General features: G+C 50.0%; 8 protein-coding genes across 8 annotated transcripts; 4 read left to right on the top strand and 4 right to left on the bottom strand.

Annotated features, from left to right (window-relative positions):
- Nucleotides 1-1,702: 1,702 nt before the first annotated feature.
- FPRO_08252 (uncharacterized protein) lies at nt 1,703-2,374 on the top strand (the record flags this gene model as incomplete). The annotated part of the gene is made up of 1 exon (XM_031221899.1): nt 1,703-2,374. One exon carries the CDS (start codon nt 1,703-1,705, stop codon nt 2,372-2,374), a length of 672 nt encoding a protein of 223 aa, XP_031087412.1.
- A 376-nt stretch (nt 2,375-2,750) lies between these two features.
- On the bottom strand, nt 2,751-6,227 carry FPRO_08251 (uncharacterized protein; the record flags this gene model as incomplete). The annotated part of the gene is made up of 1 exon (XM_031221898.1): nt 2,751-6,227. The coding sequence occupies one exon, from the start codon at nt 6,225-6,227 to the stop codon at nt 2,751-2,753; it is 3,477 nt and encodes a 1,158-aa protein (XP_031087411.1).
- Nucleotides 6,228-6,776: 549 nt separating this feature from the next.
- Nucleotides 6,777-9,537, top strand: FPRO_08250 (uncharacterized protein; the record flags this gene model as incomplete). The annotated part of the gene is made up of 2 exons (XM_031221897.1): nt 6,777-6,956; nt 7,006-9,537. 2 exons carry the CDS (start codon nt 6,777-6,779, stop codon nt 9,535-9,537), a joined length of 2,712 nt encoding a protein of 903 aa, XP_031087410.1.
- Nucleotides 9,538-12,620: 3,083 nt separating this feature from the next.
- On the top strand, nt 12,621-14,689 carry FPRO_08249 (uncharacterized protein; the record flags this gene model as incomplete). Its single annotated transcript, XM_031221896.1, has 2 exons — nt 12,621-13,238; nt 13,292-14,689. The coding sequence occupies 2 exons, from the start codon at nt 12,621-12,623 to the stop codon at nt 14,687-14,689; spliced, it is 2,016 nt and encodes a 671-aa protein (XP_031087409.1).
- A 414-nt stretch (nt 14,690-15,103) lies between these two features.
- FPRO_08248 (uncharacterized protein) lies at nt 15,104-17,301 on the bottom strand (the record flags this gene model as incomplete). Its single annotated transcript, XM_031221895.1, has 2 exons — nt 15,104-15,130; nt 15,178-17,301. 2 exons carry the CDS (start codon nt 17,299-17,301, stop codon nt 15,104-15,106), a joined length of 2,151 nt encoding a protein of 716 aa, XP_031087408.1.
- Nucleotides 17,302-17,703: 402 nt separating this feature from the next.
- FPRO_08247 (putative LSM3-Sm-like (Lsm) protein) lies at nt 17,704-18,143 on the top strand (the record flags this gene model as incomplete). The annotated part of the gene is made up of 4 exons (XM_031221894.1): nt 17,704-17,826; nt 17,878-17,967; nt 18,017-18,053; nt 18,103-18,143. The coding sequence occupies 4 exons, from the start codon at nt 17,704-17,706 to the stop codon at nt 18,141-18,143; spliced, it is 291 nt and encodes a 96-aa protein (XP_031087407.1).
- Nucleotides 18,144-18,763: 620 nt separating this feature from the next.
- On the bottom strand, nt 18,764-20,861 carry FPRO_08246 (uncharacterized protein; the record flags this gene model as incomplete). The annotated part of the gene is made up of 5 exons (XM_031221893.1): nt 18,764-19,086; nt 19,134-19,931; nt 19,985-20,173; nt 20,225-20,765; nt 20,817-20,861. 5 exons carry the CDS (start codon nt 20,859-20,861, stop codon nt 18,764-18,766), a joined length of 1,896 nt encoding a protein of 631 aa, XP_031087406.1.
- A 692-nt stretch (nt 20,862-21,553) lies between these two features.
- FPRO_08245 (related to ECM22 Sterol regulatory element binding protein, member of the fungus-specific Zn[2]-Cys[6] binuclear cluster family of transcription factors) lies at nt 21,554-23,005 on the bottom strand (the record flags this gene model as incomplete). Its single annotated transcript, XM_031221891.1, has 3 exons — nt 21,554-22,435; nt 22,486-22,809; nt 22,895-23,005. The coding sequence occupies 3 exons, from the start codon at nt 23,003-23,005 to the stop codon at nt 21,554-21,556; spliced, it is 1,317 nt and encodes a 438-aa protein (XP_031087405.1).
- Between the last annotated feature and the right edge of the window lie 675 nt (nt 23,006-23,680).

Below are 23,680 nucleotides of genomic sequence, written 5' to 3'. Positions count from 1 at the left end.
GCTATAGTGAGAATATAAGTATTAAAATCATATAGAATATCTGTATCATGCCGTTGAGGTGTTGCTCATCCCTATCACTACTTCACTGAGGGCCGATATGCACAGGGCCTTCACCTCGAGTGTCCCAACCAAGTCACCACGTGTATGTTTAGACAGTCAAAACGTTTATGTTCTCGAATGAGGAGATTGTCGTAAGGTGACAAGGATATGTCTGTCAGAGGTTTAGTATGAAGAAGCCCTATAAGCCCATAAGGCGGATGCTGATACAATCAGAGTCACTAACATGGGCCATATCGATATCTGAAACACACCAGGAAGCTTTTGCCCAACTCCAATAACGATCTCGATGCTGATACCGAGCAATGCATTAAATGCTTCACTTACTCGACTCGTCTCAGGTGAGAGTTGGTCGTGATATTGCAGGGCAATCCACGCCTTGAACACAGTTGAGAACACGCTCTATATCTAACAATATATGAGAGACACAGCAACCGGGCGACACTGGCACATTTGAACGCCTTATGTAGGAACCCGTGTTAATGTTTTATGTTAGCCCTGCAAGTGCAGCCTCACAAAGACATCTCACCCAAAGCGCAAATTGACAAGACATGAATATGCTTGAGTAAGACGAGAGAGATATTGCCAACTCATCAGGAACCTGCACTTTACCGCTGAGTACCAGTCTCACGAATAAAACATCACCCAGTCAATTACCAGCCAGCAAATGACAAGACTGGATGAATGTCACAGAGGCGTGGGTGAGTGACTGAGTGAGTGGTCGGATCCGCGGCATCGGGTGACCCCTTGTAGTGTGACGTCGTGTGCATAAACAGGGGGTGTTTACGATGCAGATGCAGTGAAGAAAGACTCTATCGTATTTGGGGGGACTAATAGGATCAAATCCTCAAATCCTGCTTCGCCTCGTTGAGGGACGGCAGATGGAAAAGAGACATGGCATGCGTGTTATATTGCTCAAGAGGCTTATACTCTTGGTCTGGACCTGATTGACTCTCTCGTATTAAGTCATTTATTCCTTCATTCAGCTACCAATATCTCCCCGCATGTTTATCCCTCAAAGAGATCGACAATATCGTCTAAGCCACTGACCTGTAACTTATCGGTCTGGGGGATTTTACTCATAAATCGACAGTGTCTCCCTCGGGAGATCTCCATTCCGCCAAAGAGCAATTGTCAATTCCTTTCATCGTGATAGCCCCGTCGTGTTTCCGTCTTCTTGTACGTCATAACCTACCTAGTCCTCTTCAACAAGGACATCCCTGTTAGGTCTTTTATAAGCACCAGCACCAGCACCAGAAGCACAGCACAGTAAAAAATACCAGAGTCTTCCAAGTGCTTAGAAGACAAATTCCAGTTAGTTTCTTGTTGAGCCGTGGGTCCTGCTTCAGGTACAATCCTTACAGAAACCCCATCTGGCGCGACTGAGGGCTGACTCTGACTCTCTCACGTTAGAACGCTGGTCCTTGTCCAACAGAAAGAAAATTTGCTTCAGATCACCAAGTAACAACAAATAAAACCCAATCGGGCACAAATCTACCGCTGGAGTTGTGCCCTTACCGAGACTTATATAACACTTGAAACTTCAATCAAGTGAGACATACATACTTACATATATACGCCTACGTATACATACGCACGCATACAGATCACTGCCGACACTAGCACTAGCGAGTCTTGGCCCGTCATGCAGAACTCTCCTCGCTCCGGATCCTTTGAACGTCGCAGTTCTGTCCATGATAGAATGCCAAGCCCGTCTCCCATCCGATCGCCATTGTCCAGGAGCCGTACCCCTTCGCCCTCTCGTGGCCGATCACAGGCACCTCGTGGGAGACCTTCGTCTCGCATGGCATCCCGCTCTAAATCACGAGGAAGACTCTCGTCTCGATCAAGCTCACGCTCACCATCTCGTCGCTCCAAGCGCAGCGACAACCATCATCACCATGGGCTCTTCAAGACTACGGCTGGCCTCCTAGCCGGTATTGGTGTCGCTGCTGTTGTAGCCCACAAGGTCTGGCCCAAGGGTGTTCTGTACGGTGATCATGAAGACTGGGAGCATTCATCCAAGCATCACCGCTCAGACCGACCTCACCATCGTCGCCGCCGCTCACCTGAGAATGGTGAGCGTGTAGTTGAGCGAACAACTCGACGTCGTGGCGATGCTGTCTACTACGAAGAGGTTGATCGCAGGCGACCTCAGAACTTTGAGCGAATGCCACGGCCTGAGTATGAGAGGATGAGGCAGCCTGCTGAGCGATTGCCATATCCTGCTGACGATCACCATGTTCAGGCCCAGCCAGTCTATGCTGAGCGGAGGAGGACCGTCGTTCAGCCTGCTCCTATGCACCCTGAGTGGTGACATAGCCTGACAATGGGATGACTTTTCGTACCTTTATTTATTTATTCTGCTGTCATTCACGTCTATTCGGAGGGTTAAATGGAATTGAATTGTACTGCAACGGGTTGGTTGAGTGTTTATTTGACAATTTTTACGACTTTTATGCTACATGAGACAATGATAGGGCGTTCAGATACACATGGGACTGGTTTATAAACATATATTTTCAAAATGTGTTCTATAATATGCGTAATTCTGAGACTGTGCTGTGCAATCCCGAGCAAGAGACTCCCCAAAAACCAAGCTTGCCGACCTATATGCGTATGTATCATGATCCTCCAAGTCAATTCGCGTTCGGTATATACCGCATAACCCACCCAGGGTGGTTCTGCCCTCGTCAAATGCTCGATGCTGGTGAGGACGGCGGTGAACTGTTGGGTAGACTCCCTGTTGTCTCCCTTGGCGCTGTTCTCTCCACAGCATCCAGCCAACCCTTGCCGGCGGTATGTCTCACAAAGACCGTGTTGAGGGTGTCTCCAAAGTACCTCTCACGACGTGTAGTTCTCCTCTCGCCCCCTTCCATAGCTGAATATGCACTGCGCGTCGTGCGCATCCTCTTCCGCTTGCCCCCCTCGCTTAGGAGGTTACTCAACTTGAGCCGCTCTTGCATCAGGGTGTTGTCAAACTCCACGATCCCGCGTACCCATGGCGCCACGTCTAGGACGATGAGTTTTGTGGTCCTGTCAAACACTGATGGGTCAAGATAACTGGCCACCGACAACCTCTCATTTATGGCAATAGGATCGAATGCATACGCAAGGTCCATGCGGCTCAGCGGCGCGGTTTGAGGCTCAAATGAGTGGTCAAGGGACTCAACCGCTCGCTTCTCTGTGAGTGGTTCGAGGAGTGTCTTGGGAGTGTTGAGTGTGGATGAAGCACGCATAAGGTTTTGCCTTGATAGAGATTTGAGAGACAAGGAGAGGTTGACACTGGGCGAGGACTGCACCACCTTGGGGTCTGCCTCAAGGAGACGGCTTCCGATGATGAAATCGTCTCGCATCTTGGCTGGTATTCCAGGCAGTTCCGGATCGATCATTTCCTGAAATCCGATCCCTAAAGTGCCGCTTGTCAGGAGATCTGCATCGCTCATTGAGGTGCAGAACTCATCAAAGGCTGCAAGCGCCTCAAGCCTCTGGCTTTCTTGCGATACTTGTTGAGAGACACCATCGGCCCACGATGGCAAATCCAGGATAGTGTTCCACTCGCCCATATCTAATGCCCAGGAATCCCATGCCTGTTTCATTACCTCCTCTTCTGACTCCAGTGGATCAGGGCACGTAGCAATCAGGTCACGGCCAATCCAGCCCATGCCCTTGCAGTAAGTGTCCTCACTCAGTACTCGTACTACATCGCCGTTTTCGTCAAGGTCGGTCCCTTTGGGCCATCGCAGGCAGAACCAGTCGAATCCTCCCTTGCGATCCCCGACCCCGATCTGGCACCAGTAGTTGAGTTCTGTTAGCGAGGACCTGAGGTCGTTATTTCTAGACTTGTACAAGGCTTCAACAGCTGTGCGTCGTAGAATGTGCCCTTCATTAGCTGCGGCGAGAAGACAGAGGTCGACAGCAAGATCCATAGGTGGAGGTGCGAATCGGAAAATGCCATGGAGGTTAAGGCTCTGGAGAGGCACCATGCTTTCGTCGTTGCAGGTCATGATGAACGGCCGTTTCGATTGTGCCATCATTCCCATCAATGTTGCCCAAAATTGCTTGTCTTCCTCGTATAAGACGTCAACTTCTTCCAGCAGAATTAATGACTGCTTCTGGCTCTTAGCCGAGCTGGCTTTTGTTGTTTCGGGCAATTTCTCCTCGGTGGGTTTCTTGGCGGGTGGTTTGGAGACCCTCGACTTCTGGAAAAAGGCAGTCATTGTGCCTTGCTTCCCTGACTTCAAATCCCGAGAAGTCTCATCTTCGTCCATGGTTCCAGAACCGGGATCTGCGCGGTGTTGCTGAACAAGGTGGTTCCGTGTCATGTCGCCAACTTTCTCCAAGATATCCTTGCCATTTCGTCTACTTGCAGAGTTGATTTCGAATATTTCGAATCCCAATTCTTTTGCTATTGCGTAAACTGTCGCCGACTTGCCACTCCCGTGAGGACCACTGATAACCACAGCATTCGTTAGTCTTCCCTGCTCCATTGCCGAGTTGCCATTTCGAAGGACTGTCTTCTTCAGCAATCCTGAGCCGGCAGGTGCCCAATCGTCCTCGTTCTCAGAGATCTCATCCATCGCGTTTGCTTCCTCTTCGCTACTGACGATAAAATCATCCAGCTCATCCATCTTTCTCTTCTTCTTTGGTACTGCTTTTGTTTTTGACTTTGCCTTGGTTACTGTATTATCGGCTGTTATAGTTACAGACTGAACTTTCAGTGTTTGTAACCAGTCCCTTAGTAGGAATGCCTCTTTTCCAGCCTGGAGAATCTCTGATGCTGCAGCTGGAGCGTACTTCTGCGTCCAGGCCAGAGATTCACACGTTGATCTATCGTATGCAGAAAGGCTAGTCTCAAGCATTTCGTATAAACGGCTGACTGCCGGGTGTGTTGTTCTTGCAGAGACCTCGGACGTGTCGCACATCATCGCATCGTCATTATCTACGGTGCTGGCCATCCGTAGGGTCCTGAGTTCTGACCGGATCCGTTTTTGAAGTTTTCGTCCACTTTCGAAGTGCCGGCTAGGGGTTCGTAGTTCCTTGGGGGCGGGCTCAAAATTATCGTGATTCCTAGGCAGTGATTCTCGGAGAACAGCAAGATCCATATTGGCGCAGAACCTGTCCAGCACAGACTCGTCGGGGGTGATTGTGACAGTAGAGCCTTTGGACTTTTTATCCATATGCTCCTCGGACGACAATGAGGCAGGATTAAGTTCGAGATCAAAGCCACGAACATGAGCCATTCCCTTTGCTGGCCACAGAGGCTGCATAGCTCCGGGCACCCTGGTTACGCCAGTCTTGACGCCAAACCGCGGGGGTTGCTTGCTCACGATAAATGGGTTGCGAGGCTTCTTAGGAGACATTGGCGTGGACATGAATACAGTCTGTCGTGCCGAAGATGGCTGTCCTTTGGAAGCAGATTGGCTTTCTGTTTTCGTGTTTTGCTTTGCCTTTCCAGTAAAGAATGGGTGTGTGGTCTTTGGCATATCCTCGATTTTGGCCATGCAGTCCTCTTTTGCCTTCCTTCCTTTTCTCTTGGGCGGTGTTGGCGGGAACAATATCTTGCCTTCTAGGATCTGGGTTATCTTGTCCCCCATATCTTTTCGATTGGCATTGTCACGTCCATATTTCATGCACACCATTCGAGATGGAGGGCTCTTCGATTTGGGCTTTGGGGGCGAACCCAATGTCCCTGTCTTCGGGTTCCATTTTAGTACTTTGCCCTTGACTTTGGGATCCGCATTGCTCGAAGGATTGGATTGTGAAGCGGTCTCGGTGGGGTTTATAGATGCGATACTGGTCAGTTCGGGTTCCAGTTTCGTAGAGACAGGCTCCTTCGGCATGATTCCAAGACTCTGCTCAATAGTCGCGTTCGAGTTGCTTGAAGCTGCATCGCCCTGGCGTTTTCGTCGTGGTCTCTTCGGTCCAGGCGCATCATGTGGGAGGGACGCGTCGGCCTTTCGACGTCTTCTACTGGGGTGAGTCTCTGGAACTGGCTCAGCGTCTTCACGAGGAGTTTCGCTGCTCAAAACTTTAGGCGACGGTTCTGCGCTGTTTGGGGGGTTGGCAACGTCGGGAGCAGGACCCTTAGCAAAGAAAGGGTGGACTTTCTTCACCTCAGGTTCCCTCATGCCTTCCTGGGCCATCCTCCCGACCAAGACTGATCCCATTGATGCGTCGAAAGCTGCGAGAGTTGCGGTGTCAGCATGCAACGAGCTGGAGATTTCGATGTCCTAAGCACCTTTAAGCTTAATGTTAGATCACCATTTCATGAATGTAACACCGGAATATGGATTCTTGGGAAGGCAAAAAGAAACAAAGTTTAGTAGAATCTTATAGTAATAGAACAAAGATTCCAATGCGAGGCGAGCCTTTGTCTTGATGCGAATGAACTGAAAGCGTTGCCCGTGGATATAGTTGAATAAAGAGCTTAGCCAGGGTACGCGTTAATGGAAATGGTAGAAACCACTGAACGCGTCGATTCGCGCTAGATACGTACCTTCTTTTCTACGTCAGGGATGATTTTTGGCGGCAGGCGTTTGAGACCCACTGATGCCGCCCCACCAACGGAATTTGTTTCGGCCCGCTCCAACTTTTTTTTTTGTGAAGCTTCACCTGTCGATCGTCGAAGGAAAAAGTGTAGGTCGAAAGTCTCGATACAACGAATTGTATCTCTTTCAGCCCACGGTATAATTCACCATTGTAGTACCGTAGTCGCCATGGCTTCCGAGTATAGAATACACAAGCCATTTGTGCTGGCGACCCTCCCCCGACCCTTGGACCATACTGAAGGCCGCATCGTTGCGCGGGAGGTGTATGGTTTGCGCGATGGTCAGAAGAAGAGAAAGAGGACAGAACTGGTTGTTGGTGTGGATGGAGAAACCATTAGCATCTATGATGTATGCTTTCTCACCAGATTTCGGGTAGATTGTTGCTGACTTTGCACAGGTTCCGGCTTCGAGATTGATCACTTCTTATCCTATTCCTCCTCAAGAATCTTTTACCTGCGCTCCTTACTCGGTTAGAATCCGACGAGCTGGATCCAACGACGTCTCTCGATACACATATATCTCTACTCGCGATTCTAGAGGCCAAAAGATCACTCTATTTAAAGATGTTGTCCACCAGGATGGCAAGACTACCTCCACAACGACCGCCTCCCCCGTTCTCAAGTCTTCAGCTGTTCGATACTTGACATGCTCTTCCAGTGTGTCAGAGACCTCTAGTACTGGCGATGTAATTGCAGTTTGCGAAAACGGAGAATTTATCTCACTTTCTTCCGAAACCCTTGCGATCCAGTGGACCTCACCCTCAAAGTCAGCATTGCAGGATGCCATCGCTACCCAGATCGAGAGCTTTGAGGTGGACTACGTTACCTCGGGCACGCTTGCCGAGTTCAGCGAAGGGATCTTCAAGGATAAGCCTGAGATTTTCAGTGCGCTCCCTAAAACACCTGCTTCTGAGCCGGAGCTGGTTGCGTTCGTGTCCAAGACATTGAGCCAGAGCCAGGAGAGTCGTCACTTGGTTGTCCTCGCTGTCGCTGCAGGTACTTCAACAACCTCTGACATTCAGAAGCTATCACCTCTCGAGATCGCTCCTATCGGCACTCCTTCGCCCCGTGGCACTGATACAACTACCTACCAAATTGATGTGCAAGCAGCTCTGCTCATGCAGCTACAACAAGGCGCTCTCAATATCTACGACCTTACCACTCCTGTTCCGAAGCTCAAGTCTGTGGTGCATATGGAGAACGCGGTTTCCTTCGCTCGTTTGTCTCGACCATTTGTCCTGTCATGCTCACTCGAGTCGATTAGTCTCTACAACCACCAGTATAGATCCATCCATGCCAATGCACCCCTCGATCTCTCCGAGGTCCTTGAGGAGGATGAGAAGCCCCAGTCGTGCCAGTTGATTAGCTACCTACGAAGTCAGGAGCTAGCCGTGGCTCTGATTGACAACGTCCTTGTCTCGATCCAGATTGAGCCCCCCAAGAGCCACGGCAAGCGACGCAAACAGGGCCTTCTGATTGACTCTATTGGTCGTGGAACTGCCACTGAAATCCCAGCGAAAAAGGCCAAGACCGATAAGCTATCAGCAGACTTCTCCAAATATGTCCCTGGCTCGATGACTGAGCAATACATGAATAAGCTTCGCAACGAGCTCGAAGTTGCAGACGCGCATCTTACAAAGGGTGACCTTGGGGAGTGGGAAGGTCTCCTACGGAAGCGATTTCGCGTGGGTCTTCGATCAGCGAGCGAGAGCACCGAAGCAAAAGAGAAGGATGCCCAGGAACTGCCTGAATGGGAGTGGCACACGGGAGGCAACTCATACGCTGTTGTGGATCGACGCTGGGTGCTCTATGCGATCGGGCGAACGTTTTCCATCTCTACAACCGAAGCCCCGGAATCACGACCTAAGCTCCAGCTGATTCTGCCAGACACGAACGTCACATCTTATTTGGTTGTTGCTGGGCACCTGACCCTCTCAAACTTGAAGGCTGCATTCAGAGAAGAATTGGATGTGGAAGCTCTCGACAGCAAAACCATTGTCGAGGACCTTCTGACAAGCTTGACTGATGCTGACCCATCCATGACGCTGGTGTTGAATTACCTTCAAGCTACTCAGCTTGGCGAACTGGAGCTACTTCTGGCTATCCGAGCTTTGATGCTCAATCTTGACCTCATCCCTGATCCCAAGAAGCCAGCTAACAACAAGCTTTTGAAAGACGAGGCACATGACGGGGCGGAAAACTACGAGATGGACCTTGACGATCTTGAGCGAGACATTGCGATCACGGAATACTACCTTGGAGATGATAGCAGCAGCCGTTCGCGGGGACTCACGTTGGCTTTCACTAAGCTATGGCGGCTCCCGGCTGTCACCACAGTCAAGGCCATCCGAGCTACGCTCAAGACGGAGGAGATCTTGTCGCTAATCTACACCCTACGAGTGGAACTTGTCCGAGGTGCGTGGACATCGCTGTACATCGACCCAACCAGCTTTGACTCCGAGGGTAACGACCCGCCCCCGGACGGTGTGATCACTTTGATCTCGGACCTTCTCGGTCGGTGTATTGATGCCGTCGGCGCTGGAGGATGGCTGTTGAACGATGCCATCTCAAGCGATAAGTCTGAGACAGGCGACCTGTTGACGGCACTCAAGCTTGAGGTGACTGCGGCTCTCGAAGGTCTGGAGGAGGCCGTGTACCTCAACGGCATCGTTGGCGAGGCAGTCCGGTTCGGCCTTGCATCTCAGAAGAGCGGCACTGGCCGACAACCATGGAACACAAACAACCCAGTTCCCATGAAGTTGGAGGGTCAGGAATCTCGAATGCTCCCGTTGGGCCTCAAGACGAAGCAACTGCCCACCAAGAGCAAGGTTGTGTCGGGCGGCGAAGTGGTGCAGCGAAGCACCCGAGAGACAGGCCAGCTGATCAGCCGCAAGGTGGAGGCATACTCACTCGAGAAGCTAGCAATCTAGAGTTATGGAGCAAAGAAGGTTTTCGAAGAAGGCAACCAGAAGAACGCGCTACGGAGGCTCTCACCTGGAAGCACGTTCCCGGTCTGCGACACCACATGGTATGCGGCTGAAAGTCGCAGTGTTCATTCTGACACCAACGGAGCTAGTCCTAGGGCCTTGCTTATGGGTGGAGGGGTTCCAGATTTGAAGAGTCTATTGGAACAACATAGGCGAGCCTACGCCCAGGAACCGTGGTGAAGCATAAAGAGACGCGGGGTAGAGCTCAAAGCTAAGGAGATCGGCTACACACGGCGCATGTTGGAGCCAAGAGGGGGGTGGGTGTTGATGTGTTAATTAGGATCACATGTTGATGAGACTTTGGGTTATCAGACAAAGATGTTTGTTCACAGCGATATTGTGAGGTCAGCATAACAGAGTTGGGTGGTTGCGTATGGCATCTCATCTACCGATGCAGTTGCAGAGAGATAGAGACAGGCGTATCAAAAGAAAGGATGGTTTAATCTCGGCGTCACGGACAGAAACGTGCAACCAAGCTCGACGGAACCTGCTCACTGCGTGACATGCAATGCAATAACTACTCGCTTTGAGAAAAAGCAGCCGCATAATTCTGTTGGTAGTCGCGAATGTTTCAGAGACGTCGGGATATTGCGGCGAACCACGGAGTACCATTGAGCGGCTGTGGAACCGGAGCATGCAGTGTAAGGACCGAGCAAGTATGGATTGTGAGGGAATCGGCCTTTCGTTAAGCCCTGCGCTGCGGTTACGTGCAGCCAGCGTGGTGGTTCATCAACCATTGGCTCTTTGGGACATGACGTGCTGATCTCTTACGGGAGTGAGTCACCGCGTATCATGGAGACCCGAAAGTACAGTACAATCGGATATCAAAGCCTCGAAAGTATGTATGACTATCGATCAGCGTCAGAGACTCTCTCAAATGGTTGCCTGTTTCTTTACCCAGTCCCAGTCGGTTAGTCAGTCAACGAGTGTTGGCCTCGAGTTTACGAGCACAGCCTGGAAATGGGCCAAAGCTCATCGCGGAAGCACTGCCGGCATGGAAGGGTTGTGTAGCTAATGCATGGAGCCGAACTACCAGATGATAGATAGAGGCTTGCACGGCTTGAAAGAGAGGCTGCAGGTAACCGAGGACGTGTTCAATAGGAGTGGAGTACATGAATCAAGCCATGCAAACATTTATGCATTAGAGAAAAGAGATAAGAAAAAAAAAAAAAAAAAGAAGAAAATTTTCTTTTTTTGAACAGCATGCGAGACCTGCATTGTAGATCGATTTCGGTTCATTCGGTTGGTTGGTGGAGATGAGAAGTACAGGAAGAACCCATCGATTAGTAGTTAGGTAGTGGGGAATTGCGGCAAAAGCGACGTTCTCACAAGGACAAAAGCTAGAGGCGAATGAGGAGCGCATTGCGAAACTTAGTCATGTTCTAGAAGGAAAACAGACGACAAATGGAGAAAGCCGAGAGACTAGAGACTCCAAGCAGCTACAACGTAGCAATAAGCCAAGAGGCCGAGGCCGAGTACGAAGTCGTGACTGATGATGATGATGATGTCGTCTTTACCGATGATGTCTCCATCAAGCTATTCCCAGCAGCAAATACCAGAAAGCAAGGGACTGGTTGAGAAAAGCAAGCCGTGATCCTTGAGGCCGAAGGTACGGTAGGTGATGAAATGATAGACAGGAGTCGAGCAAGCTGAAACACTTGATCACCTCTTGTACATGAGCATGAGGCAGTAGGGCAGGTAGTGACACGTCCCTCTCCGGGTAAAGTCAAGGGACCCTGCGACCGTTTGTGTTCAGTTCCCGTCCCTTCGTCATTTTGTCCTGTCCAGGGCCTGGAGAGTTTCTTGATGCCGCTAAATTAATTCAGCTTAGGTCTATGAGAATGCCCCACGTTGCGCCCCGTTGCCGAGCGGGTGGCGCAGTTCAAGACCCAAGAGGCAAAAAATACGCCGTAAAACGGGTTTCGCTCGTAAAGAAAGGAAGTACAGCGCCAATTACTTGAGCGTCAGAGATCAAACTGAAACGAAGGTACCTACTATAACTCGAGAGGGTGGTCATAGACACAGCTGGCGATCTAATTCCAGCGTCAAATTCCAGTCGCGAACCCTGCAGCGACAGAGATCTCCAGAGACCAGCCTTGCAAATGCACAAGCGATGATGTAAGGCTGTTAGCGTAGACAGCGGCTACCTACGTCACTAGACCCAGGACAAAGACCGGGGGCCATTCCCCACTGCTCCCCGGAATTAGGGTGCGGTTACAGGGGGTGGCCTATTTTCTCTGCCTGGGAGACAACAATGAGAAGACAACAGTAGAGGTGAAATGAAATGAAGTGAAGTAAAATGGATCCCAAGCACGAGGATGAGCCAGTGAGATCATCGTCACACGAGTAATCATGCTGAGCGACCCTGAGGAACATACAATTGCTCACCACAAAACTTGGAGCGTTTAACCACGAGGACGGTTCGCTACTAGGTACCGTCACCCACCATCAAACATCACCACCTCAGTGAGTGTACTTGTACAATTACGGTTGTCTAAGCCCGAAATCTACACACCCACACACATTCCCTGGTACCCTTCCATCAAGTGATGGCTGTTCCTCTCTCTGTTCCTACGCCTCTTCCGCGTGCCTGTTCCAGCCAAACGGATTAGTACTTACTACCTACGTCTTTGTACCTCTCCCCCCCAACCTTCATCTGGACTGAGGTGAAGTGGGCTTCCATGGATCGATCCATAACCTGATAAACCATCCCCTCCATCATCTTCTACTGTAGCATCCAATCTTCCCTTTCTTCCCGTCCCAACCCTTCTACTTTCCATGCCGCTCTCTTCTTATTTATCCTTGGAACATATCTGCCTGCCTTTATTTACTTGGCATCTACCCAACTCCTGCACTTTAACAACACAGCTCTCTCTACCTGCTCCTTACTGGGCACTAACAACTACTCGAGAGCGCCCACTCTTCTAACCTTTGCAACGCCGACTCACGATTATACTATAATATACTATATTACACAGTTAGCTTAACGTCACTATCGAAGCTCGTGTGAGCTTAGACAACAAGCCATGAGCGGCGGCTCAACCGTCCAACGCATCGATGCTCTCGATGCTTTCGCTCGAACCCTCTACCTTCGCGCCAAACAGTCAGGTCTTCCATTTACCGACGTCGCGACTGCGGTTCGAAATCTACATATAGCCCTACGACATCTGCGCATCGAAGCAGCCGATCAAGACTCTGTTCTCAGCAATGTCCAAGCATCGTCCTCGTCCTCGTCCGTCTACAGTCGCCAGCTCGAGCCTCTCGTCGATGACTGTGAATTCACCCTCGGCCAACTTGAGCGTCATCTAGATAAGTATGGGGACGGCCGCGCTGTCATGCCAGAAGATGAGCGCCAGCGCGATCAAGAACTCTCGGTCATCAAGCACAAACTGGCTGGGGACAAGACCAGTGTAGAGATGTTTCTCGACGCCGTTCAGCTGCATGCCGAGAACAGACCCACCAGGGTTGTCGAAGGCCAGGCGGGACTTGAGAGAATCAAGGATGTGGTTGACGAAATCGCCACTAAGCTGTTCCGAAACCGCAACGAGGGCAGTTTTACCGAAGACGAGGATGGTCTCTGGCGCGAGTTCAAGGTCGAGCTCGAAGATCAAGGGTTCTCCCCCCAAGTGCTACGCAAACACAAAGTACGTGTTGATCAAATCTCCCTTGTAGATCGTTACGACTAACACAGCGTCAGGATGTTCTACGAGCATACGTTCGCGAGCTCGAGTCCGTTCAGAACCAGTACGGCGGTAACTATCCCACCGTGAGGGGTCTCTTGGAGCATGAAGCAAGATCACAGCCCACCTCTCCCCAAGAGCTTGACAGCAGCCCCTACAGAAAATATCCACCCGTTATTATCACTGGTGGGCGAGGAAGGTCAAATAGCGACTCCGCGAGAGAGCCTATTTCGTCGTCCCCAAGAGATGCCGACAATGAATCCGACTACTCCATGGCAATGGTGTCGACCCAGGATCTACTCGCCATGGATAGCCTCAACACGCGAATGGCAAATCTGAATGTCCAGGGCAACGACCAGTACAGTTTATCTCCCGGGCATAGACAGATGCCACCAAACAGTTTGCCAGATGTCCCAGAGTTGTCGACTTCTCCAATCACACGCCACATCGAGTCATCTCCACGCTCCATGCCCCCTATGCCTCATCATATCAGTAGCGGGCCCCCCTCTTACGGTAGCAGTCCACGGAGCAGCGCTCCTCGACTTGCTCCTGACCGATGGGGTAATGAGATTCCTCCTGATGCTCAGTGGACCAGAATTAGACGGGAGCTAGTTAGCCCCGAGGTCCTTGAACGAGCTGGTGTGCGCTATGAGGCTCGCCCAGACTACGTTGCAGTCTTGGGCCGTTTGACTCGAGAACAAGTGTCCGAGTTCGCCCGTGAAAGTGCTGCTTGTCGAGCTGCTCGTTCAAGACGTGGTCCTCCGCCTCGCAAGCACGACCACCACTCTGAGCGGCGAGATTCAAAGAGCAGCCGGGAAGACGACGATGATGATAGCGGAGTTTTTGACGAATCCGACATCTCAGACGATGAAGAAGATAAGTCGTCTGAGAAAGGAACCAAGAGTTATCCGTATATCGTCAATCCTCCCACAAAGAACCCAATATCTCCTTCGAGCACCACAATGCCGAAGCCAATTCTTAAGAACAAAAACGAAAACCACGTGCGCTTCGACCCCGAGCCGTACGAGGTTGATGCTCGAAGTCCCCGATCATACAGGGACGATCGCCATCGTGATCGTGACCATGATCATCATCGTGAGCGCCGGCGACAGAGCCCTACCAGATCATCGCGACGTTCGCGAAGATACTCTGATAGTGCAGATCGACACTCACGAAGCGACAGACATGGCGACTATTACTACGACAGCGGAAAGCGGTACCATCGCGAGAGAGATCGTGATCGTGACCGAGACCGTGACCGTGACCGGGATCGTGACAGAGATCGCGATAGGAGAAGCACCAGGAGGGAAGATCGCCCTCAGGGAAGAAAGAAATGGGGTGAAGCTCTTGGCGCTGTTGGCATTGGCGGTGCAGCAGTGAGCCTTTTGAGCGTCCTCGCCGAAGCAGCATCTTGAATTTCAACGGGCTGGTTCCGTATCAAATTACCTATTTACTTCCCTTTGTCATTTCCTTATCATGAGTTTGGTTCTGTACTGCGTTTTTGGATATGTAACAAAGCCAACTGTAAGATGGACTGGACCGGACCACAGAACAAGATGGGAACAGAGAAAACAATGGAAAAGAGCTTGTCATTTTTGTATACCTTGTTGGAATTTATGTATGTAGTTATACCACGATGACACGCATGTCTCAGACAGAGACTATCAGGAGGCTATGGCAGGATTAGATACCCACGATAAGATGACACCCGAATATAGCAGTTATGAATCAGATTATGCTATCATCTGCCATTCTTGTTTATGTCAAGTTGGCTATCACGATTGACGAATGAACCATCCAGTAAGTGAAGACAAACGCCTCTTGACTCACTACGTTAAGGCTATGATGAATGGCATCTATATGACTTTAGTCTAGATCTAAAACCATTACCTTGTATCTACACCATTAATTCATCTTCTAAATTCTTCCACCACCCCCACCTATCCACGGCTGTCCTCTCGGGCGCAGGTCCCTTCGCACGGGGTCTGGGCTGCGGTTTACGCCTCCATTCGAGTATCTTCATCTCGAAGTCTCTGGGCCAGTTCTCTTTGCGTTCTTCGTAGGTTTCTGCCTCTTCAACCACGCCCTTGCTCACCATCATCTGCGTTTCCACGCCGCCCTTCAACTGAGGCAGTGTTGTTCGTACACTTGTAGCCCATTTGAAGCGTGGCACTTCCATTGAGCGTTCCAGGCATACGTAGCCTTGGGAGGTGCGATATCGTATCTGATCGTGTAGAAATTCGCTGAATTCTGTGATGATATGTGGTATGGCAGTAGTTGCAAAGTTACCCTTTCGCTGGCGACTGTCCTTGGAAGCGGTACTAAGGAGATTTCCCAGGCATTTCGCGATCTGATACCAAGCGTGCTCCTTCTGTGATTCAATTGTTCGGCGGCTGTGGCTGGGCTCTGAGGCTTCCTGAAGAACGTCGTCAAACACGCTCTGTAATTGCTGTTTCTCAAGCTGACGGTAATGAGGAACAGCATGGTCGCGTATCACGTCCAATGCCGAACTGAAATTACGCTTAAATATAAGCGAATTGATGTAGACGATGTAGCTTTCGAACGAAGGCTCGACGTTGTAAGGTTTTGAAGTCATTGTGTCCCAAATCTCGGTAACCATTGACGTAGTCACGTTTGAAGAGAGAGGAAAGAAATACATGAACCGACGCTGACGCTGATTTGATTTAACTCCGCAGACATAGGCCCAGTTGAGGAGATTACACCATGTTTCGGGTGGAATGGGTATTTGGTAGGCGTTAGAGACGTGGATGAGGAGCTGACATGCCAGCCGAATACGCATCATGGACCCAAATGCTTCGACGATAGCATTCAGAAGACGCTCAGTGGGAGCTCGTGGATTGCCTGGACGAAACGCCTTGAAACCACTGACGGTGAAGGTGCCGGTCTTTCTGTCTTCTACCAGTCCGATACCGAAACCTCGTTTGAGGACAATGCCTCGTATATGTTGGAACGAGCCACTGCGAGCAAATGCAATCAGAGTGGTACAAAGCAGTTCCTCATTGAGTAGAACGCCAGAATTCTTGCTGCGGCGCCAATGTGCGAAGTAACTTTGGAAACCTGTCTTTTTACGCTTCCATAGCATGTTGTCTGCCCATTGCCGATGTCGTTGACGATTGAAGGGGGTCACGCCAAGGGCATTCCGGCTGTGTCGGAGACTTTCCAGTCGCTTCAGGTTGTGGAGAGGCATCCTGAAATATATTTTGTACCCCTCACGAGGTTTATAAAGGACTCTCTGTCGGTGATACTGGTAGTATACAGGATCGGTCATAAAGCGAGCCTTGAAGAACTCGTTCCAAGTTCTCGTGCTGCGTTTTGACCCCAACCCATATCTTTGAGTTGCACTGAAAAAGAAGAAAACATCTGCCAAGTCTCCAGCAGCTCCCGCGCAACGGATGAGGATTTCGAAGTCAGAGAGGACAAGGTTACGGCCACCATCACGACGAGCTTTAGTCACAGTTTTCAAGGCGTCGAGGACAAAGCGATGCTGATACCGCACGCCGAATTTGTCTACAACGTGGTGTGCATTTGTGAACTGCATTTCACCAGAAGAAATGGCGATATCGTGTGCAACATCGAGATCTTTGTTTGCAACGGGGTCAAGTGCTCGAAGAATCTCAGAGAATGTCGCAACAGGAAGCCCCGCTAGCTCTTGAAGAGCTGCGTTGGCAACCTCAACATTATCGCTGACCAACGATTGGACCCAGGCCTGCAACGTTGGGAGGATACGACCAGTCTCTTGACACCGTATAGCTTTGAGTAGTGCATCTAAAGGCGTGGGACGGTGGGTATCGTTTTCGTCTGGTGGTGAATTGCCTCGCAGATGCGCAAAAGTCGAGGCCGAAGTTGAAACCGGGGGAGATAATGATGCTAACCATCGTCTTCGACCCACCTCAGCGGGTCGTTGGTGTATTAGCGAGGAACCATAGATCCGTAGCGCGAAAGCGAGTGGAGATGTCGATGGATGATCGAGACGGGTCCGTCTTAGGAGGGATTGTCGCCAAAGCATGGCACTGAAGTTGTCGCGAAAAACAGAAAAGACAAAACCACGAGAGAAATAAAAGAGCGGGCAGGACAATATGAAGAAGGTGGAAGGCCTCGGATGTAACTGAACACCTCCTCTTTCAGCGCGAGGGGCATTTGGCTGCCGTGTAACCCAAATCGGGAAGGACCACACCTGAGCCGCACTGCTTAACTGCATCAAAACATGGGGTAGTTATATGGTATAGATGCATCCACTGCTGTTGTGGCCTACTGCATAATGTAGCAATTTCTCCGAGGATTTTCCAAGCCTGCCAAATCCGTTTTCTCACTGAGTCGTCCTTGGTGCATATCCAGCTCAGCCCTGCCCAGCTCACCACTACACTCACCGAGACGGACCTAACCCAGTCAATAACCATTCCAAATAATCATGGCTGATACAGGTGAAGAGCCTCATCACGTTTCGGAGCCTCTCGACCTTGTTCGACTCCTTCTCAATGAGGTTGTCTTTGTCAAACTTCGAGGAGACCGTGAGCTCAAGGGAAAGCTACACGTCAGTTAGGCCTGTGACTGCTTTTATCGAGGAGATACTGATCATAGACAGGCTTACGACAGTCACTGCAATCTGGTGTTGGGAGAAGTCGAGGAGACCATCTACACTGTGGATGAGGACGATGACGACGAAGAACTCAAGGTATGCGGGGTTCTGAGACCGACCTGAGTCGATTCTAACTGAAATTCAGACTATCAGCCGGAAATCTGAGATGTTGTTCGTGAGAGGTGAGTCGATCTGCGGTCCAGTCGTTTCTGCATATTAACGTCAAGTTAGGCGATAGTGTTGTCCTTATCTCACCTGGGGTTCCGTTCTAGAAGGGATACAAAGAATCATAACACCCTGCACTCACTCAAATGTGCAACCACTGTCTTAGCAGTAACTATTCCCCTTGCGTCATACAACAGCTTGAGGCATAAAGCTGCTTAAAGCACCTCGAAAGCAGCAGCCCAAGGCTGTGTTTAGGGTTCAGTATCTTAGAGCATCACAACCCTTGAGCCACATTGTGTTCCAGTAAAAGCCAAGTCGAAGTTGAACAAGTGGCTCCTTTTGCTATAAAGCTCACCCTGACAAATTTAGCTCAAGGTTTAGATAGATAGAGCATTATATCACTAAAGAAGATTGATGCGAAACCCCACCTCTAGTTCGTACCCAATACAGCCTTCCGATACCGTCATGTCACAGTTTATTGGCCAGTACAGGATACCCATTGCTGAAACTGTGGTTCTCATGGCATTGAAAAGTCAAAATGCCATTCTAGCAATACATACATTCGAACAAACGCTACAGTAACGAGAGACAGTCGTAACAGCATATCAGGACCAGCTAGACTATTCAATAATCTTCTTGAAAAACAACAAAACGCCATACCCTTGTCCTTACTTGGTATCGTGACAACCGTAGGCATCAAGCCTCATGGCGGTTTCCCTCAAGCGCTTCAAGCACCTACTTTAACCTCGGAGTTAACGGGCTGCTTCTCCTTCTCTCCATCCTTGTTGGGCATCAATGGATGATTTGGGTCGTATCCAACCGACTTCACAATACCGAGACCCTTTGTGCGGCCTTCGCGGAACAGGAGTCTGTCGCCTGGTGCAAGATACTCGGGGCGTTGAACGAAGCGGAAGGCGACAGTTGCGCGATCTCCTGTGCGAATGAGCGCTCGGTCAATATCGATGATGGCACAAGTTTGGGAGACAGGGCCGACGTGAAGCATGGCCTGGTACTTGGTCTTAATAGTGGTGGCGTGAGAGAGGATAAGAACTGGCAATGTTAGTGTGGCTCATTGTGGCATTGAACTAGATACTTACCCTCTGCAACAAACTCACGGTGCACCTTTGGCATCACTTGGCCTTCGATCCTGGGAAGAAGCACCATACCCTTGCGCACGTCTTTGCGCTTGACCTTCTTCAAAGCGAAAGAAGCAGACTGACCAGCCGATGCAGCGGGGACTCGTATCCTCTTTCGTTCAATTGACTTGACAGAGGTTGGTGTGAATTGGCCCAAAGAGTCAGGCCCGATGAGAACGTTGTCACCCTCATGAATGACACCAGACTTGATGATGCCAGACACGACAGTACCTGTGAAAGGTACTGAGAAAGTGTCGTTGACGTGGAACTCGAATGGGGCATCCGAGTTATAGCGTCCGTGATGGGGGAGAATGTTCAAGAAGGTCCTGACCAGATCAAGATTCTCCCCTGTAACGTTGGAGACGAGGAAGACAGGGCATATCCGTTGACTGACAAACTGGGTCGCTGTATTTATGCATTCCTCGCGAGTCTTGATGAAAGTTGGGATCTTTCGAGCTCCAGGACTCTTCATTATCTTGGTGATCTGGGTCAATGTCTGCTCCAGAATGTTGGGAGGGCAGATATCGATCTTGGTGACGACAACCATAACGGGAACGTTGAGAGCCAGAGCAATACCCAAATGCTCTTTGCTCATGCCAATAAGACCGTTATTTGCCGCGACCATCAGAAGACAATAGTTTGGACTGCTCGAGAGCAATCCGAATACTGTCGTTCGAAGATATTTCTCGTGGCCAGCCAAGTCAGTGAAGGTGATGACCTTTGCACTCCTCTTACCAATTTCTTCCCAAGACAATTTGCCTACATAATGTCAGTATGGTCCTTCGTGTTAGTCAAGAATCATTGTGACATACGCCCAGGGGTGTCAGAGGTGACGACCTTGCCCATGGTGTCAAAGCCCATGATCTCCATGCCAACCGAACTGGTTCGTCCTGACTCTATTTCGTGCTTGTGCCGGAAGAGATTGACGCGAGCTTTACCTCGTCCATCATCAAGATCTCCCTTTACGAGCACGCCCAACATGGAACTCTTGCCTGCGTCGACTGCAACGTGTCAATAGTGGTACTCACCGGGTGGAACTCGGAATAACTCACCATTCCCTACCACCGCTATCCGGGTTTCAATTACATCCTCTATTGTTGCGGGATTCTGACGGATCAGCACCTTGCCACTGCAGCTCTTGTCCTTGGTAGGCTTGTCGGTAGTGCTCGCGGCCTCAAGGTCGCCGCCGACATTCTTGGTTAACAACAGGTCGCAGTCGGCGCGCACTCCCTTTGCGGCTTCCTGAAGTGTCTTGAACGCCTGATTCCATTGATCGAGGGTCAGGCTCATCGATTCGCCATGATTCTCATATCCAATCTCGAAAACGCATTCGCCGAAACCCTCCTCTAATCGGTCAGAGATGATTTCCTCCAATTGCTTCGATGTGTCCTCGGTCGATCCAAGCAGAAGTTCCTTGAGAGGCACTCGCGGTGCTGATTCCGCAAGGTCTAGGTTATCGAATAGCTCATCAAGCTCTTCGTGGTGTTCGGTATTTGCGTCAGTTGTCTCGGCAGCGTCCGTCGTCGTCGTTCGTGCGGTCGGGTACCGTAAGTTTTGCTGTTGCTCTACATAATCCGCGAAATCGCTGAGCGCCTATATGTCAGGCATTAGTATACACTTCGTGTATCCCGAGGATATACGAACCGATTCGCCTTTGCGCTTCTCGTGCGCTAATGGCTTCGTCGACATTATTACAAGACTTGTGAGATGCCAAAATAAACCCAGCAAAGGCTCCCCTGAGCTTATGCTGAGTTACCTAAGTATTCTTGTCGCTAGGATAAACGTCCGAAGGATGCTCGCCTCCCCTGGTGATGTCATGCGATTTATGGTATAGAGTATTAAGTGTTAAGGGAGATTGAACGCCAGAGAAGTATTTAAATAATTTAAAGTGATTCTCGAAAAGAGCTGCGCCACGTCTCGGTCTGACTGTTTTGAAGTTTGGGATTCAGAAGAGTCATAGACAAAAAGTTATAAGTTTAAAGGTAGCACCTGATGCGCGGGGGGGTTACTCAACGCCGACAGGCACCCAAAGCACTCCACACCACGCCTGTCTATCGATAAGAGCTCAATCTGGGTGCACGGGCCTCTTGAGGCCAAATCGGTTGGACTGCGTCTCAAGCCACATTCATCTATCGGGGTTCTAAAACGCGGTTGATTAATTAATGGTGAAAGCTTAGACTGTGACATCTACACGAGATATATCAAGCTAATACGCTGAAAAATCCCAATTAACTCAAGCTTTTGGAAGGCGATATACACATAGGCTTGGAGAATATGTGATGACTCAATCATTGATTGACCTTAGTCGCAGCTGTCTTGGGCATAAGAAGTTGTCTTCAAAATGCTCTGGGTTCATAATATTGTCCTGTGATTACCACTACCTAGTAGGCTTGAACACCCGCTATTAAAGGCTGTCTGTCCTGGGCGGGCATGGAACCTCCATTACCACGACAGGCATCAAATACACGTCTTGGAAACTTCACCAGCTCCTGAACAACTGCTTCATGCCCACAATTCCTTTCCAAATAGATACAGACTGCCAGCCCCTCCACCACCGATCTCCTCTGCATCCACCACGAGCTGTGTGCCGCTGCTTTGGTGTACCACCATGCCAGCAACACCATAGCCTTGGGGTCTTTCTCCTCCAGTAGCTTCCTATACCGCGGGTCTAGTTGCGTTAAGAAAGCGAGAAACTGGATCACTGTGTTATCATCGATCCTTCGGGGAAGCAATTGTGCGAGTAACGACGCAGCGACATGATATGGGTTGTTCTGAGCTGTAGAAGACGGCCCAATGTCAAAAGCCTCGTAGAACATAGTCGGAAGGGCATCGGGCTGAATGGGTCTGGAACCATCAGGAATACCGTCCCATTCTTTGAGCAATTGATGAAAAATACTATCCTTTCTCGTTGGGTCAGCGATATTCCATACAACTTTCTTCCCATCGCTCATTCTCAGCCAGTCAAGATCAAGAGAGTCGGATTTCTTGAGAGGCCATACTCCATACACGTCTTCGGCATCCAAAAGAGCCATAGAAGCTGCGCCGAGAAGTGCTCCTGATGCCCAGAGGGAGTCGCGTTCAGAGCCAGAAAGTTTTGACACATCGGGGACTGATCCTGCTGCCATGAGACGGCGGTGGAAGAGGGCTGTCGCTTGATACCAGTGAAAGGCGAGTGCCGTGCGGTGAGAAGGTGTTTGGCAAGGGTTAAGATGCTGATCATGAAGAAGAGCCAGAGCAATGAAGACATGCATGAGAAAAGGATGCTATAAATATTTCAGTGTCAAATACGATAAAGAGACTGGTGAGTACGCACCTTCAATCCCAGCAAAAACGCGCCTTCACTGTAAACATTTCTCGTCTTCTGTGTACCAACAGAAAACACAGTCCTTAGTCGAAACCTCTCAATGGCAGCTAGGGCAGCATCGTCTAGTATAATCTCACCGACACCACCCTTTACAGGCTGGATGATGGGGACTCTGAAACCAGGGTTGATAGGACCGAGAGACTTATCGACCACTGAGAAGACTGGCCCTGCGCTCTGGTGTGCGAGTTGGAAGGATGAGGGGGCGATCTGAGTGAATGAACAGACAAATCCCGATGAGGTACAACGTTTGCACGATGGTTTTGATTCATCGCACTGAACAGATGTTAGTGCTGAGGTGATGTGCAGCGTGCGACTGAGATATGGGGCTGGTAGACAAGAGTTACAGCAATCAGCTCACCTTGACACTCCTCAGTTTGCAGTTCTTACATCCGAGACGAGACTTCTTGTGAGCCTTCCGCTGTCTCGCTGGCGTCTCTGTATTAGTCTTGTCTTCACCTCTTACAGCCATTGTGGTCCTGTTCCATGAGAGTGAACTGATTAGTCAAGGCGCATCTCACCGGAGTTACCGGAAAGGACCTCGCTTACTTGAGACAATGCAACAATACTGAAGGCTTGTTATTGAGAAGTTGTTGATGAGAAGTAGTAAGTACTCATCAGGTTGATAGCCAAGAGATGTTAGTTGACGATGAGTCGTCTTACCGCTTGGGCAGCGCGCCTCGATTTAGCGCTTACAAGCTGGGGCTTTTCGTGAAATAACCAATGAGCGGAATGGACCCTGAACAACACGGCGAGATCCTTAAACGATCTTCATAACGTCCTTTAATAACTGTCTATTTATAGCCAAACAAGATGCACATTCAACTCGCTTATCTACCGCGGAACGGACTAAATGGTAACACGAAAACCCATATCGGGCTAAATATATTGATAGTGTCAAGGAAACGATGTGGTATCGATACGTGGGTATGCGTTCATCCAGCGCATGTGTCCTACCCTAAAATTCAAGGTATATTCTCCCTTCCTTCGCTTAAATGAATCCTTAGTAGCTGAGTTGCATGATATCTTTTTCCTCTTTGTAAACGCCTGGCCCTTGTTGGAAAACATGTAGCAAGACGTAACGCCATCGAGACCTTATCCACTCCAGCTATGCCAAATGCAACCCATATGCTTGTTTGTTACAACC

Source organism: Fusarium proliferatum (assembly GCF_900067095.1).
Source record: "Fusarium proliferatum ET1 genome assembly, contig: FPRO_scaffold011, whole genome shotgun sequence".
Classification (NCBI taxonomy): Eukaryota; Fungi; Ascomycota; class Sordariomycetes; order Hypocreales; family Nectriaceae; genus Fusarium; species Fusarium proliferatum.
Note: the sequence above shows the minus strand (reverse complement) of the source record. Positions and strands in the feature narration are given on the sequence as shown.